Source organism: Chinchilla lanigera, unplaced genomic scaffold (genome assembly GCF_000276665.1).
Source record: "Chinchilla lanigera isolate Chin_1 unplaced genomic scaffold, ChiLan1.0 scaffold00007, whole genome shotgun sequence".
In the NCBI taxonomy this organism is placed as follows: Eukaryota; Metazoa; Chordata; class Mammalia; order Rodentia; family Chinchillidae; genus Chinchilla; species Chinchilla lanigera.
The window spans coordinates 21,284,967-21,303,894 of record NW_004955408.1 but is presented as its reverse complement, the minus strand read 5'-3'; the positions used below and the strand labels follow the sequence as shown (position 1 = coordinate 21,303,894).

Genomic DNA, 18,928 nt, shown 5'->3' with positions numbered 1-18,928 from the left:
CGGCTGGAGTGTGTCACCAACTCGACTTTTTTGAGCTGTGTTTCCCTTCCTCTTACGCATTCGCTCCCATTTCTACCTGACATTTTCTAGTCCATCTCTCTGCCTAGTTCCCCTGGGGCCCTTCTCTGAACAACCAGTGATCGGTGTCCAGATCTCACGCTCCCATTCTTTTTCCAATTTTGCAAGCAGGTGAAAATGTTAGGCCAGGAACTGCTTAATGATGAGAAGTAAGAGAGTCCCACCTGAGCTACATCCATGCTGGAGTCACAGCTCAGTGGCCGGACAGCGGTCAGATCATTGGAGCCAAGGAGCGTGGAGATGATTCCATTCTGGTCCACCTTCCGGATCATGGTGGCGTCCACAAAATACATGAGCCCATTCTTATCTACTGCGATACCTGTGGAAGACAAGCCGTGGGGATATAACTCCCGGGAAGGAGTCAGTTTTGGGGTGGAGGTAGAAGATGCCTTGCCACTCATTTTCTTCATGGACCTTACTGGGGTGGTAGAACACACAGAGTGTTGATTGTCAGCCTTCCAAAGCAATATTCTTTCTTAGGGGCACTGCAGTAAGATTTGCATAACTCCTCAGGTGCTGGCTGTAGCACCATCCTTTCCTCCAACTGAAAGAATAACCACGGGCTGCCAATGCACTAAGGCTGCAAATGAATGAATGAAGAACCAACTCTGCATTTACTCTCTTTTGAAAAGAAGTTATTTCCAAAGTTCATTGCTTTAAAAATTATTGGTGGTAAATTACTTGAATACCCTTCATAAACGATTCTAACAATGAGGCTGAGAAACAACGGTTCTCACAGTCACACACTCTCAATTCAAAACGTATCCTCCAGGAAGAATTCCCAATTAAGCCTTGACTCCAATCAGCACTCCAGTGCCCTGGGGAGATACCAAGGCCTAGCATTCCCCTGTCACAGCAGGGCTGATAAGACACGGGCTGCGGTTTCTATTTCTTTTGCGTTTTCATTTCAGTGCCCAAGTACAAGGCTTCGCATCCCTAATCCGTGCTGCAGGCTGCTTTCTCAGTAGCTAAAAATGCTAACAGGAATTAGAACCTCAGATGATTGCTCCTTAACCTTAAGCATCTTTAGTCCTTTTCAAATGAAGACCTATTGGTTGCAAGAATGCCTCCACCCCAGACCCCTGGAAATTACACCTATTCTTTTTTTTTTTTTTTTTTTGTTTTGTTTTGTTTTTGGTTTTTGCTACCACTTTCTTGGACATTTACAACATGGCAGGCATTGAGCTTTAGACTTCATATACCATACTGTCTATCACTCTGTCCAGGAGTGGTTGGAGGCCCCTTCTGGGCTTTGTTCTATCTCCATCCCCTGTAGCTGTTACTTTGGCCTTTGGAACTAAGATTTCCTCCTGGCTCTGTGACTAGCAGCAGTCAGAAACCTCCAGGTGCAATCCCCTCCACTTTTCACTTGTAGCATATGTGGATGATAAAGTTTACTTCAAATAAATAAAAAAAAATTTTAAACACCCACCCACACACCAAAGCAATCTATCAGAGTTAAATTATTTTAGGGAAAGCTGTGTTTTGGACTGCTGGGCCTCATTCAGTTCCAAAAACAAGACAGCAGAGCTTGCAGCAAGCTCTGAGATAGAGGTTTCTTCTTTTGCAGGCTTTACCTCGCGGGCTCATCAGAGTTGCGTCCACAGCTTTCCCTCCGTCCCCACAGCGGGCTTCGTCAAAGGGCAAACACTGTTCACCGGTCCCTGCCACGACTTCTGAATTCCCAGCCAGATCTTTGGCTCCACTCAGAGACTTGACACGGTAGATTCGGCGACTGTTGGTGTCAGAGACGAAGAGCGAGCCAGACACAGGGTCTACGGCCAAGTAGTACTTGTGCGCAGGGTTGTTGCTTTAGTAGAAGAAGCACAAAGAGAAATAAGGGAGAGGCTAGACAGCTGTCTCCTGGTCAGAGAGATGACAAAAGCCCTAGCTGACTCTTACCTTCTCTAGCGTCTTTCCACTTTAGTGAACTGGAAAGAATCATGACTTAGCCATGTTCTAACATAACACGGCTCTTTACTACTTCTAATGAGACTTAAGTGCCTCATGCAATCGTGAAATTCACAGATTCCATCATACCTCCTAGCAGACTATTGCTTCATCAAGCCAGTATAAAAGATTCCACTCTGTCCTGTTTTCATGAGCAGGATAGTTAGTCATTCAGTACCAACTCCTGTGTGTCAGCCTCTTTTATTCCCCCCATGGGCTTAGTATATTCTCAAATGAGATTGAGGAAAAACTACGATGTGACAATGTTCTCTATTTAATCTATGCATCCCAATGCCTCCAAGGCACTAGATCATTACTACTGAGGCAATCTGGAGTTTTTCTTTTTGACAAGAAGGTCCCCAGAGGTATCCCCACCCCCACAACCTCAGCTCTTACTGTTCCTTAGTGCAGATACAATACTGCTGGCATTTAGTAGGAAGACATGTGGATATCTTGCTATGTTGTCAAGAATCTGAATTACAGAGTGAAGAGATAAAGTTTTCAAATCTTGGGTAGCAGCGAGGTCACAGAACTGCCAAAGCCTTAAGCCACGTTAGGAGATGAGGAGCTGTGCATGTGAAGTATATGAGGAACACGTAAGCCTCAGAAGAGGCACTTCCTCTGCCATGCACCTATCAGTCCTTTGCAAGGCTAGCCAGGACGGAGTGAGAACTGTAGAAATGGCTCAGGGTAAGACATAGGAAACTCAAAACTCAACTCAGACCCTTTTGGTAACCTTAGGTAAGTTTCTGGTGGCACTGGGTGTTAACATCCTTACTTGGGAAGGAAAGAAATCAAATGAGATCATCGCTGCTGTTCTCTCCAGCCCCAAACCCAATAGCTCTTCCCTTTGCAGTGGGACCACAATGAGTGCTTATATATGTTAAATACTGGCTATTAAAGTCACACCTTTGGGTGTAAGCAGGGGCTTCCTCTCTGCCCCAGTGGGGTAAACCATCTTTTGGAGCCACAAGCATAGGTCTTTTCTTCCTGACATTTTAAAATTATACTTTGGGGCACAGGGAGGAGAGGGGCTGGGTGAGGTGAAGGGAAGGTGAGGGTGCTGATAGTGTTTGGTGCATTTGTCCTGTAGACATTAGCTGGTAAATTACTAATTAAAACACTACAATTTGGGTTCTTCCCCAATTTAAGAGAAAAAGAGAAGCGCTCGGGAGCTATTTTTAGGGGTAATTTGTGAGACGAGACTATCTTTAATTCCAGCTTCTCCTCAGGTTGCTATTAAGACACAATTGAACTAGAAGTCAAGGTCTTTCTAAAATCCCAGCCTGGATAACTAGCTTGGAAGGGTAGGCTAGCTGGGCTGTATTCCTTCCCTTTCCTTTGCTCTTTCTTTCTTCTTCTTCTTCCTCTTCTTCTTTTTTTGGCTAAGTCATTAGAGAATATCCATATATGCAAAACAAATTAAGGCGGAAAGGGGGAAAATTCCTGCCATTTTTTAATTAGATGCTGTACTCTCTTACTGAATGAGCAGTAGCTGGCACGATCAACAGAAAGATCGAGGCATTGCACATCTGTGCCTATCTATGAGCAGGATAATTAATTCTAGACTTTCTAGGGAGCCTGATTTGAGGAGGCTTTTCCAAGTGTCTGCCATAAGAGTAGACAATTCAGAGTTCAGGGTGAGTTCTTGCCCAGGGAGATCATTCTTCCCCATGGCCATACACTAATTCCAAGCAAGACTAGTAGAGCAGCTCAGGTTGGTTGGACAATCCTGCTTCCACAGCTGGGGCTACAGATCAAATGTGGGGCCTTCCAGGATGTTTTCGTTCTTTTTCTCTCTCTTTTTTTTTTTTTTCCTCAAATGGGGCTCCGATAACCAGCCAGCTTTGGGTTACCTAAGAGGAAGGTGGAGGACTCTTTCTATGAATTTCCATTGACCAGTGATGCCATATAATTTAACTCTACTGTTTGTCTAATTTTAACCCAGTATGGTAAGGAAGCCCTTTCTGTGTTTCACAGGATGGAGTGGGAAAAATTCCTTCAAGTAGTGACACAAATTGCTTTGCTTCTTTTCCTCTTATAAAAATAAGGTCCCTTTTGTGCTAGAATGCTCACACTACATGCATTTCAGTGCAGTATATGTTTTTTTTTTTTTTTTCCCCCGGTACTGGGAATCGAACACACGACATTGCGCTTGCCAGGCAGGCACTGTGCCACTGAGCTAAATCCCCAGCCCCTGCAGTATATGCGTACGTGCACATATCTGTGTGCTGTACGGTTTATATGTGAATTGAATCAGTATGGCTTTGCGTGGTGACCTTTGATTAGTGAAAGGACAAAGGATATTCAGACAAATAGTACTTGATCTATACCTTTCAGGCTACTCAAAAGTGACTCAACTTCATGAAAATTCTTACACATCTGACTGTTGGATTCAGTTTGACCAGCAGATTGCCAATTAACTTCGCGTGAGTGTGTGTGTGTGTCTGTGTGTGTGTACTTTTTTAAATGACCATAGATCTAGGGGGAAAAAATCATTAATGAGTTGAAAATGAGTTTTTGACCCGTTTCCAGTTCATTAAAGCTTTTGTGAACCCAGTCCAGCATTTACAAAAGCCAGAAGTTTGCCTCAACTGTTTTGCCCAATTATGGGCCACACTGAGCAGTCAGGATGAAAGTTCATGGAGGGTTCATTATCTTGCACTTGCATCTCCCGGAAATTCTAATTACCGTCAGCTTATTTGGTTGCTTTTTGACTGCATTTCATAATTGCGAAAGCTTATCATATCCACAACACACAATTAGCACATAAAAAAGTTACTATATTTGGTACATAAAAATATACAACATTACACAAGAAGCACAAAACAAAAAAGCAAACACAAGGAAGCAAACGAACCATATCAAATTATACAGGAAAGAGTTCTTCATCTTACCTATGTTTAAACTCTTTATTTCTTTATAGAAAGAAAACAGAAGGAAAAAAGAACAAACAGTTAGCCGAAGAATTGATGATAAAGCAAACACAATATATATATATATATAGATTTTGTTTCTTGCACAAAGGGGCCCCTAAAAGGGCAGTCTTTCTTGCTTTTTTTCCCCTTCTAATTGACGGCTCTTGGCTTGATTACTTGGGAAGAACCCCCGAGTTTGGACTCCTCCAGACCACTGGAAAATCTGGACAAGAAGGCTTGGATTCTCTGACAGACAACGTGGCTGTCATGCATGGGACGGGTAGCAACAGGTGAAACAGGACTTCTGGCTGATGAAGGTACCGCGGGCGGGTTATACCTTTAGTGACACCTGTTGACTAGCAGTGACTCCTGAGAGTGTGGTGGGAGGACTCTGGAGCCAAATTCAAGTTCAGCTGCCAGGAGTGCCGTGTGTCATTCTGAATGCCCTTGCGTGGAGCAGCATGGTTACACCTGCACCATCTGTTTGCACTGGTCAGTACAGAGTCAGTACCACCCAAGAGAGAGCCCTGCTTACGCTCGGCTGAAGTTTCACAAAGGCTCTGCTGAATTTTGAGACTCTGAGCTATTTCTTATTCCACTTCCCATCTCACATGTGTGTGTGTGTGTGTGTGTGTGTGTGTGTATGTGTGAGATCCTACATATGCATCCTTTCTCACAGTAACGCCTAATACTGTGATGACTTCTGTTCTCATTCATGGCATTCATTTTTAGGCAGTAACATTGCTCTCCTAACCAAAGCCAGAGACACCAGTTACTATTCTTTTTTGATGAACTAGGAAAAGTTTTGTTGTTTTTTCCTTGAAGAACAAAAATACACTTCAATTTCAACAGGAAAGTGGCTGAAAGTTAACACTAGGGAGAAGTCAGTGCCTTAGGTAAGGAGAACTGTTCCCCATCCTCGAGTCTTCTAGGTCAAGGTGGAAGGAGCTGCTGACCTCTCTTCTCCTTCCAGCTGAAGGGGAGGCTTTAGGGAGGGGACAAAGAGGGCTGGATGCCCTGATTCCTGCTGAGGCTTAGCTCAGGCCTCTGCTGGGGGCCATCATTAGTGGTAGGTTTGCACAGGGATTACATTTTATATTTTATTCTAACGTGTTAGTTTTTGCAAAAAAAAAAGTTAATTAAATGATGCTGATAACTCCTGAGCTCTGACTGACATAGTGCAATTTAAGATTCATTCTGCAAAGCCTGGTGTGTCAGGGTGGCAGCCGGGAATTCTCGCGTCTATTTTATATTGCTTAATGAAAGTGAAATGTTATCTGCCACCAGTGGTAGACATATTTGGCTCTTAATTATTGCAATATCAATTCCACTTTTTTTTAAAGTCAAGATTTTGTGAAAAGACTGGATGGGATTTGGGTCTGCAGACCTGACCTACTTCTTTCCTAAGAACATCTGCTTTAAGTTGATTAATATAATATCTATGTTGGGGGAAGAAGATGGGAAGGGGTGAGGGAAGCAAGTCTTTGGAGAGTGTAGAGTCCGAGTGATCAGATGGATATGAGCTTTGGATAAAGGCCGAGGTCACTGCTATTCCAGGCTAGGGTCAGTAGCAGGTTGGGTGCTTAGGAGGAAACAAAACTAACAGCATCCTTGAGTCAGTCTATGCAGATGGGTACGGATGGCCTACTTACAAGGAACAAGCCTAGGCTTTGTGTGTGTGCTCTCAATAACACAAACCCTTTAAGCATCCCTTTGAGGAAAAAGTGGTGTCTCTGATTTAAGAATTGAGATGGATTAGCTCTCCATACTGCAGAGTCTCAATGACTCCTCTGTGAAGCCTACAGGGTCTCTCTTAGCTTTCACAGCCTGTCTGGCAAGCTGTCATCACACTGTCTTGTGATTTATGTTTGTGTGCTTGTCTTCCTCACTTCTTTGTGAATAGAACATGACTTACTCATCTCTGTGCTCCAGGCACAGTGCAGAGCCCAGGAGAGATCAAGGGCTGGGAAAGTGTCTTCCTGAGGCTGCTACCCCAGTGCTGGGCAGACCCTGCCTGGGATGAGCTCCAGTCCGTCATGTCCTGCTCAGAAGTATGGAGCTGCCATCAGTTGAGACTGTTCTCTCTCTGTCTCTCCCTCTTTCTCTCTTTCTGCCATTGAACCCAGGGTCTTCACACTGAATTACATTCCCAGTCTTTAAGAATTTTTTTCTTTTTCTTTTGGTAGTGGAAATTGAACTCAGGGCCTTATGCTTTCCAGGCAGATGCTGTGCTGTTTTGCTACATCCCCGGCTCAAGAATTTTTTTCTTTTGAAACACGGTCTCATCAAGTCCCTAAATTGCCCAGACTGGGCTCAAACTTGAGACTCTCCTGGCTCAGCCTTCTAGAGTACTGGGATCACAAGGGTGTGCTACCATGCCTAGTTTACTGTCTCTTTCTGTTCCAACTCCTTTTGTGTCCTACTTTCCCTTTGGAGTGGAACTGAGAGGAAACTGGACTATAGTTTTTGTTGTTGTTTTAACAAGGGAAATTGAGTTGGGATACACGTAGTTTAGTTTCAGGCATATGTAATTATGTGGTTTACAATCCTTCCAGCATCTAATTAAATTACTGCCAGCCACGCTGGTGTGTGCAATAGCTTGAGGAACGCTCCTATCCTACTGTGTTGATTCCTCCTTGCTACTGTGCAGTATCACTTGAGGGTGTATGATGTCCAGGGTAGAATTCATATTTCAGTACTACAAGGATAGCAGTGAGAAATTGGTTAGGGACTACCCTCTCAAACAGGATTTAGATTATTCACTGCACAAGAAAATTTAAAATGTCCAGAAATACTGCAAAGGAAACTTGATAGAGGCTTCCCCAAGTTTTACAATTCTAACAACTCATACCTTACCCATAGTCAACTGCGAACAGGAAAGAAAATCTCTTTCTGTCAATAATCTGAAAGAAGGTCAGCCATATGGGAGGAAAGACTGGCTATCTCTTTATTTACTCTATAGATATTGAAAGTAATCCTCATATTAAAAGGTAGCTAGGGACTGTGGAGCCAAAAACTATGGGGAAACAAGTATTATGGAAGTGTAATAGCAGTCAATTAATATAAAATATCAGGCTATTTGTCTGGGTTTGTGATGTTTGTGCTAGTTGTTGGCTTTTTAAAATGTTGCCATCTGTTTTGTTTTCCCATCCTGAATAATACTCAGTTTTACTTTTCATTTGCTAATCATAACTCTGTTTCTTTCTTAGAGGACCACCCAGCCCCACTGTATTGGCTTAAGGTCCCATGAGATCTGAACTGTCCTTGGTAAAAGAGCTGTGAACAGGCTGTCAAGCACTATCCAGAATCTTATGGACAGGGTGGTTCTTATTGTTCTGGGACTGGTGTTTTGTTGTCTTTCTATTCCTGACCCCCATCTTCAAAGCCTGACCACGTGGCAAGCACTGGCATCTTCTAACGGAGTCACTGAGTCCTCCCTGACATCATCCTACTCTGCTGTCCAGTAGGGTCTGCATCTGTGAAATATTTAGGTCAATTCTTGCTTCCAATTCTGGCTGCCTTTGCCCTCCTCCCCAGGTTCCCATTTCCCCACATTTCCACCCCCACCAGCGCTGACATATCTGATTTCTTTCCTTGAAAATCTTCCCCAATACAGTAATGCCCTGAACCCTCCCTAAAAGCAGTATAAAAAGCCAGCATGAAGAAGTGGTTTCATTGAAAAACACAGCACATTTAATATCATAATATAACTTTATGTTGAAAAATAAAAATAATTAAAACATTAAATGTGAGATTCTTATGTTCACCAAAAGGGGTCACATAAAAAAGGTGGAGAGAGATGATGTCTCATTCCTTATCATTTATTGCCTCATATTGGGGCCCAATAAAAGGACCCATAGTTTGAGAACAGTTTCTAGGCTGTTCTCAAACTGCAGAGGGAGAAAGTGTTTTCCTATGAGACAAGTTCATCCTAAGATGTGAATAACTGACAAATGTACTCAGCTTCAAAGGGCTTAGGTTTCACAAGGACCACTTAGAAAGAATGACAATTATAAGAAAAAAGGGGCTATAAAAGGTGGGATATCAGGCTTTGTGGGGAAGTGGGTGTTGAAAATGTGCTCAATCAAAGCACACGGTTGGTAATCATATTACCTAAGAGAAAGTCCTTTTCAGCGTCAGAAGTTACTCAGAATCCTGTAGAATTCTACCCTCGCATGTTTTGTCCAAGCAAAGAAAGGACGGAGGCAAAGGGATAGTGAAAGAACCATGGCAACATTTAAATAGAATCCTGATTTGAGGCTCAGTTCCAGGGTGGGTAACTAAGATGGGGATGGGTTCTGACTCCCAAAATTGAATCATTCAACTGCCAACTCACAATGGAGAAGAGACGCAAGCAAGACAGGTCTCTTTCCCCCTCCTCCCTCTCTTGGCTGGTTGCTGTTTTGAAGAGAGGGGATTGACAGCCCTTTGTTTTCAGGGATGTAGTGGGAAGAAAAGAAGAATCAAACCAGTGTTCTTGTAAAAGCTTAACTTCTAATCGGCTCTAGGTTCCTGGTTGATGAAAGCAAGAACAAGTCTAAAGACAGCTAAAAAAAAAAAAATAATAAAATCACACAGCTGTCAAGGGAAATTGGGAGTTGTTTTCCCTCAAGCTGTCCTCAATGTCACCATGTGGGCATGGCGTGGTTTGTTTTGATTGGGCCATTAACTTGTATCACTGATATGTGGTGGCCTCTGCAGTTTAAGACGCGGAATCAAGGACTGATTCGAACAAGAGGGAAAGGACTGGTCCTTTTTACTCAGGCAACTTATTTTGGGTGCCCGGAGGGGCTGGGCACAGCTCTAAGCATCACTGGGCAACAGTGACCAAGGTGTCTGTCCTACAGAACTTCACACACCGGGCCCTGAAGACTCATGCAGAGATGGGTGAACAACAGGCAGTAGGAGGTATCAACTTGAGTGAAAAAGCAGAGACTTCAGTGACCCACAGGAGGGTGAGAATCACTTCTCCTAGGGTGATCGGGGCTCATGAAAAGAGGGAATCTTCAGTCTGGGCATTACAGGTGGACGTGAAGAGGGAGGCTGGGTAGAGTGGGTATTTTGAGTTGAGTGAGCAACCTGAGTCAAGATTTTAAGGTGGAAATGCACAGAGCAAGTGCGGACTGGACTTGGAGCAGGAAGAGCTGTGTGAGAGAAGGGTCAGATGTGCAGGATACCACCTGCCAGAAGCATGATTTGTCTTTGTTTCACTGTGGGCCTCCGAAAAGCTTAATGCTTCCTCCATTCACCCTGTGCCTCCTCCTGTGTCTCTTTTCCCACAGGATCCTGGCTTTCTTGGGTTGAAAAAAGGAAAAAATCCTGGGCAGGAGACCTTCGCAGGGAGGGCTAGGACAGTGCTGTGTGGGTTGTCAGCATGATAGCTTGAGGGTCACCTGGCTTTTTCTACTCTGCCTTCTTCTCCTCCTCTTTGCACATCTTTTGGATACCGAAGCCTCTTCTACGTCATGAACTTCTGCTCTGTGTCTGTGACGGTTGGTGTGCGCTGGCTTCCCAGGCACCCTCATCCTCCAATGGGGGCTCTTTCAGCCCGTGTTTCCTCCTTCCTCTGATTTCAGAGGCCAGCACAGGTGTGGGTCACCCTGTGACCCCTAGGGCTGCAGTCTTCTCAGTGCAGGGTTGTTGTTGTCTCCTCTCTTTCTACCCCTGTGGTTCCTGGCACAGTCTTTGCTTTCAAGAATACCCAGCAGTGGCTGCTGGTGGTCAGGCCACTGATCTGTATCCCAGAGGGGGCTCAAGGACAATGCCAATGTGACCTGAAGCTTCTGTCTTTTGCTGCATGGTTGAGGCTGCTTCAGGAGGCACCGTTGGCCCCTCAGTGGCCCAGGCCAAAATCTAAGTGGTGTGATCTCTCGCTCTCTCTTTCTCTCTCATCTCTCTATCTGTCTCTGTTTCTCTCTCTCTTCATTCTTTTCCTTGATCTTTCAGCAAATCCTATCTGATGTAACTAAAAAATATAATTCAGTTGGAGAATTTTCATATCCTTCCGCTACTATTCTAGTCCAAATCGCCATCACCCAAAGCCAGCAGCACTGCAGTACCCTCCCCATGCCTTTCCCCTCCACACCCTCACTCCTGCGGTCCAGCCTCCACACTGTCTCCAGGGGCTTGTGGTTTTTTTTTTTTTTTTTCTTCTGGTACCAGGAATTGAACTCATGACCTTGCGCTTGCTAGGCAGGTGCTTTGCCTCTGAGTTAAATTCCCAGCCCCTAGGGCCTTGTTTAGAACAGGCCAGTGGCACCATCTCAACTCCAACCTCCAAGGGCTGCCCACGGCAATGCAAATGCACTCCACACGTGTCCACAAGGTCAGTAAGTCTCTGAAGCCTCCATCCCCTCCCTACTCCTCTGATTTCCTCTGAGGATGCTCCCCTAAGCTTACTGTCCCAGCTGTACAGACTCTCTATCAGTCCCTTCAATAAGCCAGGTTACTGGCCAGTATTAGGACTTTTGCACAACTTTTGTCTGACATTTTTCTTCTCTTAATTATAGACCTTATTGCTCCCTGCATGGGTCTTTCTCTGAGTTGAGGGTCTGGAATCAACTTTCTTAGAATATTTAGGTGTTAATATTTTCCCAGCATCAAGGAGTCTGGACTATAGATCTAGTAGCAAGCAAAGGGCAAGAAATGACCTAGTAAGGCATAAAGGAATTATGCTGAACATATCCTAGCAAATGTGCAAAGAGTCAAAGGATTTATAGAGCTAGCACACTTTGAATTAGTAAATAAACATTAGTGTTTCTCAAACTTTGATGTGTATCAGAATGTTCTATTGAGCTTTAAAAAAAATATAAGACACCTTGGTCCTTCTATAGTCTGAAGACAGAAAGCCACTTCCCTTGTTTGTAAATCAGTTGTTGACAATCATATTAACCTCCGTTTGGTGGTTTATAGACACCCAGGTCATTTCTCTAAAGCTTTAGTTGATTTTGGGCCTAGGTTTTAGGTCATAGGGATTATATATTCTCTGGAGAACCCAAAATACAGCCACCATTCATCCCAAGAGACTCAGGAGCAACAGGGAGCAAGAGAGCAGAAGTTTGCCTGCATGTCCATTTACCGTAACTCCAAGATGCTGGTCACATTTCGAGAGGGAAAGATGCGCCGGATGTAATTGAAGTCACCCACGAAGAGGCTGCCGTCGACTCCCACTGCCAGAGCCACGGGGGCCAGCAGCTTGTTGCCCTCGGCAAGGCCATTGCAGCTGGGACAGGAGATGCTCCGGCGGCGGCCGTTGCCCATGATGCTGGTGATGATGGCGGGCTGCTGGGTCAGGAACTGATTTTCCCCAGTGCCTTTGTGTAGGATTCCTGAGGGAGGGAGACGAAGGGGAACTGTCACCACAGCTGTCTGGGGAGGACACTCATGTTGTGCTAGGGAGGTCCAGGGAAAGAGGCAGGGAGCAGAGAAAATTTTGGAATCCACTTTTCAGATGCTGTCTTATTTCTCCATAAAGAGGTGGGATGCGGCAGCAACCCTCAAGCGCCATGAGCTGGGAGGGACAGCCACAGATTTATGAGGTATGTGCTATGCGAACCAACCCCATATTAGTTGACATTTTAAAGGAGAAGATGGTACTTGATGACAAATGGCTGAGGGAAGGACAAGGGCTGCTACTGGAATGTCAAGACTGGAGAGATGGTTCCAGGGAAGGGATGAGGCTGTCCGCAGGAGAGGAGAGGCGCTCACGTACCACTCTTCACGTTGAGGATGTGGTGCTTGTCCAGGGACCAGCCACCGAGGTTGGAAGGGTCCAGTTCAAAGCCCTGCAGCAGAGCAGTCCTTTTCTCCCATAGGATGAGGCTGGGGCAGGTCTCATACTCGAATCCCACAGACACTGGAAGGTAAACAGAGGGCTTGATTACTCTGGAGCTCTCTAATGAGAAGGAGAAGCATGTGTTGGGGGGGGGGGATACAGATTTTGTTCTCAAAGTCACTCAAAGAGGTGGGCTGATCGCTTTTCTCCTTGGGATTCCACAATATTAAATTCAGGTTTTGAGCTGAACTAAACCTTGAAACTTTATATAGTTGTACTTTGTGGGATGGAAAGACCTTTCCAATGGACAGCTAGCTTTTGAAAATGACCCCAGTGATGTGGAGGGAGAAGAGGACTCATTTAAAAACTAAATGCTGTACCATTCTTCTTTAGAGACAGAAGGGAAACTATTTCTCTCAGCCTGCTCTTCATCAAGTGCGTTTGTTGTATCTTGGTTGCTTATTTTCCTTCATAAGGAGAAAGAATTCTGGAAGCTTAGTGGCTCATTGCTGAGGAGATTCTGGGGCAACAGCTTGTATAAGTCAAGGCAATTTTTACAATTGGTGCACTGCAACTACAGGTTTTGCAATCATGTATTCAACCAACCATGGATCCAAAATATTTGAATAAAAATACTGCATCTGTACTGAACATGTACAGATTTTTCTCTTGTCATTATTTCCTAAATAACACAGTATAATAACCATTTACATGGCATGTACACTGTATTAGATACTGTATGTAATCTAGATATGATTTAAAGTGTATGGGAGGGTGTGCATTGGTACATGCAAATAAGGGACTGAAACATCTGTGAATTTAGGGATCCGTGAAGGGGTGTGGAATCAAGGCTCCATTTGTACTGAGGGATGACTGTACGTTCACTCAGAGCTTCAGGAAGTGCCAGGAGAGGCACTAAGAGATGTGCAGCCCACCTGTGACACTGAGATTCAAAAAGTATCTGAATCCAAGATTTTATTTGTAAAAACTCTGCCTTTGCTTCATGGACAAATGAGAGAGAGAGAGAAGGAGAAGAGCATTAGTCTTATTGTGCTTCCTGCCTTATACCTGTGGCTTCATGTTTCCCACACACTGGGGTAAGTCAAACCTCGGTTTCTTCAGGAAATGGGGTAAGGGTGAGTAAGAGGAAATGCTGGGTACCACACACTGTTAATTGAACACTATTCTAGAAATATAAGATATTGTTATTGCTGTCCCTACTACATTAAACCCTTAACGATGTGTGCCATCTTTGGGATTCTCTGCAGCTTTCTAGAAATCCTGAGTTATAGAAAGGCTGATACAAGTGAAGGGCACATTTTTGTTTTAAAAACAAAAACTAAATACCAAAAAGTAAGCCCATGTATTTCCTAGTGTGTCTTCTAAAAACACCAAGAAATAATGGCCAGCCCAGCGGCAAAGGGGATTGCTGGTGCTCCGCTTGTCACCTTGATATTTTATTCCTTATCTAAAAGAACCTGGACTCCTTGAAGAAGTGACTGGACAAAGAAATGAATGAGATGAGATCAGGCTACATTTAACCACACTAGACAGCAAGGGAGAAATCTGCTAGGGTCATAAACAAGGATTTGGGAACCAGCTTAAAGATGCTCCCAACACTCCAACATGGGACCTTGTGACCGTTATTAGGAGACTGACTTCAGTGGTTGAAATATACTTGATACAGTTCAGTCTCTGAGTTTATAATAGTATTTATAAAAACAATTTGCCACCCTTGGAGGACAAACCAATTCATCATACTGAAAGTTAGAAAATGAAGTGAATTAAGCAAGCATTTGTGCTTTCTTATTTGAATTGTGCCTCAAATAACCAAATAGTTGATGATAAAACATCTCTTATAAATTATTTTAGCTAATAGATGGAGAAGCAATAACAGAATTAAAATACCACTTTGCAGTCCCTAACAATCTACATGATCTGGGCAGTTAGCATCTATGTCTGCCCAGATCGTAAAAGGCGCATAACCTGACACTAGGTGTCTCTTAGGTGGAAGAACATGGAACTCCCTCTCAGGCGGTCCTGCTAAAAATGAAAGTCAAACCTGAACTGAGAGAGCCTCAGACCCAAGCATCAACTCACTGGAGATACTAGGGACAGAGGGAGGAACAGGTCAAATAGCCATCAGCATGTAACTAGGAAACATACAACCGGACAATGGAACATTCTATAGGCAAATAATTCACCTGCATTAATCAATTAATCAATCAGTCAATGTTAAAAAGACAAATGGAAAGACTAAAATCTTTAAAAATCTTTAGGGAGGCCACTCAAAAGGTAGATCTCATTTGGATCCTGACTTAAAGTATTAACACTTTAACACATTCAAGAAACAGCTGAAATGTAGAATAATGATCGACTATTCGATATTTGGAAATAGTGTTTTTGTTGGTGATAATGATGTTGTTGCTATGTTCTTAAATTTTAGAGACATATTTTGAAACATCCCAGATAAAAAGGATGGGATATCTTTGACTTCAGTAAAATACAGGAGGCAGTGGAGTAGAGGAAGTTGTGGAAAACAAGCTTCGTTATGAGCTGACAGTGGTAGGATTGGAGTACACAAGGGTGGATTAGTATATTCAGTCAGCCTTTGGCTATTGGCTATTATTTTGATATTTGCCAACTCGAATACTGTTTGGATTGGTTAGTACTTGATATTAAATGCACTCAGTACTCCCATAACTTCTTATAACTCCAAGTACGTTACTAACTCCTCTCCACGATGAAGCTGACTGCTGGGATCACATTTTGGGCATCTGTCACTGACCAATTGTGTGATCTCAAACAGATTTCCTGGCCTTTCTCTTTTCTGCCCCATTTGTACCATAGGGATTATAAGGGACTATAAAGGGACTCAAGACAACCGACTTCACACAATCCTGTGCACAAAGACCGTGTCTGTAAATACTGGCTGCCAGTTCTAGTGAAAATGTCTGAGTTTACTGGTTACTTACTTCTGCAACTTATCATTACTCACAGTTCTTGAAAACCACAAGCCTACTTGTGAAGACAATACAGGATGCTGGAATTTAATTAATCCCTAGATAGCACTCCACAAGTAGGAAGGTCCAGAGCTCACAGCTCCGCTAACCATAGGAACTTTCTCTTATAGTGATCCTTCCTAAGCAAAGGATGGTGCAATTCCCTCAAAAGGCAATGCCTTAAAACATAGTATGTAGCTCTCAGATCAACTTGAGCCCAAACTTATTCTCCAAGGCTATTTGCAAGTCTTCTCTCTGGAACACGAACCAGCCCCTGCCTAGCTCTTTCCACCTTGAACGCTCTCCTTGCCTGCCAAGCTCTAGCTGCAGTGATCTTCTTTCTGTCCCTCAGACACACCTTACTCGTCTCTGTGCCTGGAATGCTCATCTCCTGATTTTTACATGGCACCTTCTGGATGCCCATGTTTGCATTTAATTATCATCCTGCTGAGATGCCTGCCCGGAATACCTGTCTACAGATGTCCCTTCTCCTTGGTATATATCTCTTGTTTTAGTACTCATCATAGCTTGATATTTCCTTGTCCAACATGTGTTTCTTATCTTGATCCTTCACTGGAATATAAGGATCAGGGGAGAAGGATTTTGTCTGTGTTACTGACCTTTGTGTCTTTATCTGTTAGAACAGTGCTTGGTATACAACAGGAAGATTGAATTAATATATAACTAAGTCTATGAGCTAGTAAATGACTGAAACCACAACATACCAACGGCATCTGAGAGCCCATATACCCTCTGGCCATAAGCATCGGTCTTGTCCCAGATGAAGGTATAGGCCAGGTTGGGAGAAGCCTGGAAGGACTTTTGGAAGAGATGCCCCTCTACAGCGACCATCAGGTGAACCCTGATGAGGTTCAAGGGCACTGTGGACTGGGTCATGGTGATTTTCAGCAACGACTTGTACCCTGCAGTTCTGGAGCTCAGATAACGAAGCTTGACATTGGAACCAGGGAGCTCAATTTCTTCATGAAGGACCTGGAGGGAAACACACGGTAGCTGCAGCACATCAAACATACCCCTGGCAGGTGGGCTATGGGCAGCCCAAAGCTGGCTGGCTGCTGCCTCCCCCACAGAAAAGGATCAGCCTGTACGTGGGTGCATGAACCACTTCCCATAGCTGAGAAAGAAAAAGAGAAAACCAGCCGAAACTTCATCCTACACCATAGAGTGAAGGGACTGAGGTTATGATTTTTGGATTAATAATTATTCTTGGTCACTGTTGTGTTTCTTTTAAAAAACCACACTGTTGGCAAAAGATGTAAATAAGAACAGCAGGCTTTATTGCTAGCTGCATGCAAGGAGGCCACGAGAGGCTGTAATTATATGAACCTGCAACTTCCACTGACAATCGGTATAAAGCAACAGGGAAGCAATAATGTAATATGCCCTCTGTCGTAACACCGATGTAGATCATTAAAGCGCCTCTTATCATGTATCTCTGTGACTAACAGGAATGAAAAGCAATTTGCAGGTGGGTTGCACATATGTAGATTGTTTTTATTTTATTAAAAGCTCCGGTGACTGCCAAAGTCTTGAACAACTCTCTGCAAACATCCGGAATGTCTGGGAGGGATTCAAACTTTGGTCTCCAGGGACTATAAATTCCACTGTGCTCTTATTTTTTGTGCCTCTTTTTAAATATTAGTTTCTGGCTCACGGACAGGGACAGATAGGACAGAGGAAGCTGGCTGGCTGGTTTTGGTTAAGGAAGTACTGAGCATCCTGCCTTGACACGTGCCCGTCCTACCTGGGTCTCAGGCACGATGGGATTCTGTGCAGGGGCAGCACTGAAGAAGGTGGACAGAGGGGAAGAGATGATGATTGGGTCGGGCCGGACGAAGCCACTGAGGTCACAGCTGGGGATGGAGTTCTCCTCTGTCTTCATCACCAGGGTGTCCATGGCATAAAAGCTATTCCATGGCAGCCACACTGTGCGCTCCTGGCTCATGAATGGGGCTCGCTCAAAGTGCAGAGTCAAGGAGGCACCGCCATTGGCAATCAGGTCAAATCTGGAGAGAGGCAAATGGGCTCAGTGAGTTGGGTGGATTCCCCTTCAGGTAAGGCCTAGCGCTTGAGTCCTCTCCCCTGAGAAAAGCAGGAGGGGCAGAGCACACAAGAAGAACCAGGGGTTTGGAGCTAAGTGGGAACCCAGATGCTCTCACTTACTAGGTATGTGGCCATAAGCATGTTACTAGCCCTCTCCAAGCCTGCTTCTTCATTTGCCCAATGGAAATAATGGTACCAACACTTGGTATAGCTGAGAGAATCAATGTCATGATGGGTGCAGAGCAGGGGAGGGCAAGCTATGGCCCATGGGCTAAGTCTGGCCCACCATCTGTTTTGGTAAGTAAAGTTTTATTGGCACACAGCTATGTCCATTTGCTTATGTATCCTCTATGACAGCATCCTTTTCACAGTGGCAGAGCTGAATAATGGCAAAAACCCCACATGGCCACCAAAGCTTAGATATCTACTCTCAGGTCCTTCACAGGAAGTGTTTGTTGATGCCTGGTATAAGGCTATTAGCACAGCAATAGGCTAACAGCAGTGTTCAGTAAGCAGTGCAGGTATAATGACATGTTGTTAAGATGCAGGGAAGGTTCCCGACAGCATTCTCATCAACCTGTGCTCCTCCGATCTCATTGGCAATGGATCTTTTTTTTTGGCAATGGCTTTTCAGCTGTGTTCCTGTTTGTTCCTCAAGAGCTGGGTGAGATGTATGGCCAGCAGAGTAGAACAAAGGGAGCTTTTTCCCCAGTTAACAGAAAGGACGGTTAGTGGAGAAAAGTTCCCCAGTTTTACTATGTGCTGCACTGGAACCGCAGTGCTTTGAGGGCAGCAGTATTTCTTGGTTCAGAATCCCCAGTGCCAAGATCCCAGTGAAATATATACTGATCATTGGCTTCATCCAGCTTTGGTACCATGTTTCGTGTTTTTTTTTTTTTTGAGACATAAATGAACAGAAGCACATAAATTAAGGTCAACAGAACACACATAGTGCAGCAGTTTACACATTAGGTAATTCATTTATAAATTTAATTACTGGGTATGCATGCTGCTGGGGACATGGTTTTACTTTTTTTTTGGTCTTTTTGAGTCAGGGTCTCACTGTGCAGTTCAGGCTGTCCTTGAGCTCACTTTGTAGCCCAGCCTGGCCTTGAACTCTCAATGATCCTCCTGCCTCAGCC

The 18,928-nt window shown here is 44.1% G+C and overlaps 1 protein-coding gene across 11 annotated transcripts in view; it reads right to left on the bottom strand.

Annotated features, from left to right (window-relative positions):
- The window catches only part of Tenm2 (teneurin transmembrane protein 2), a 1,190,054-nt gene that overhangs the window by 36,382 nt on the left and 1,134,744 nt on the right, over window positions 1-18,928 (bottom strand). For 10 of the 11 annotated variants that reach the window (XM_005376287.2, XM_005376289.2, XM_005376295.2 and 7 more), the window contains 7 exons: window positions 17,488-17,749; window positions 16,448-16,715; window positions 12,658-12,801; window positions 12,025-12,274; window positions 4,926-4,946; window positions 1,656-1,888; window positions 243-397 (listed from right to left, as the gene is read on the bottom strand). In XM_005376287.2, the coding sequence (XP_005376344.1) occupies window positions 243-397; window positions 1,656-1,888; window positions 4,926-4,946; window positions 12,025-12,274; window positions 12,658-12,801; window positions 16,448-16,715; window positions 17,488-17,749 (1,333 nt within the window). The remainder of the gene's footprint in view (window positions 1-242; window positions 398-1,655; window positions 1,889-4,925; window positions 4,947-12,024; window positions 12,275-12,657; window positions 12,802-16,447; window positions 16,716-17,487; window positions 17,750-18,928) is intronic. The other variant, XM_005376288.2, reaches the window with a different exon arrangement.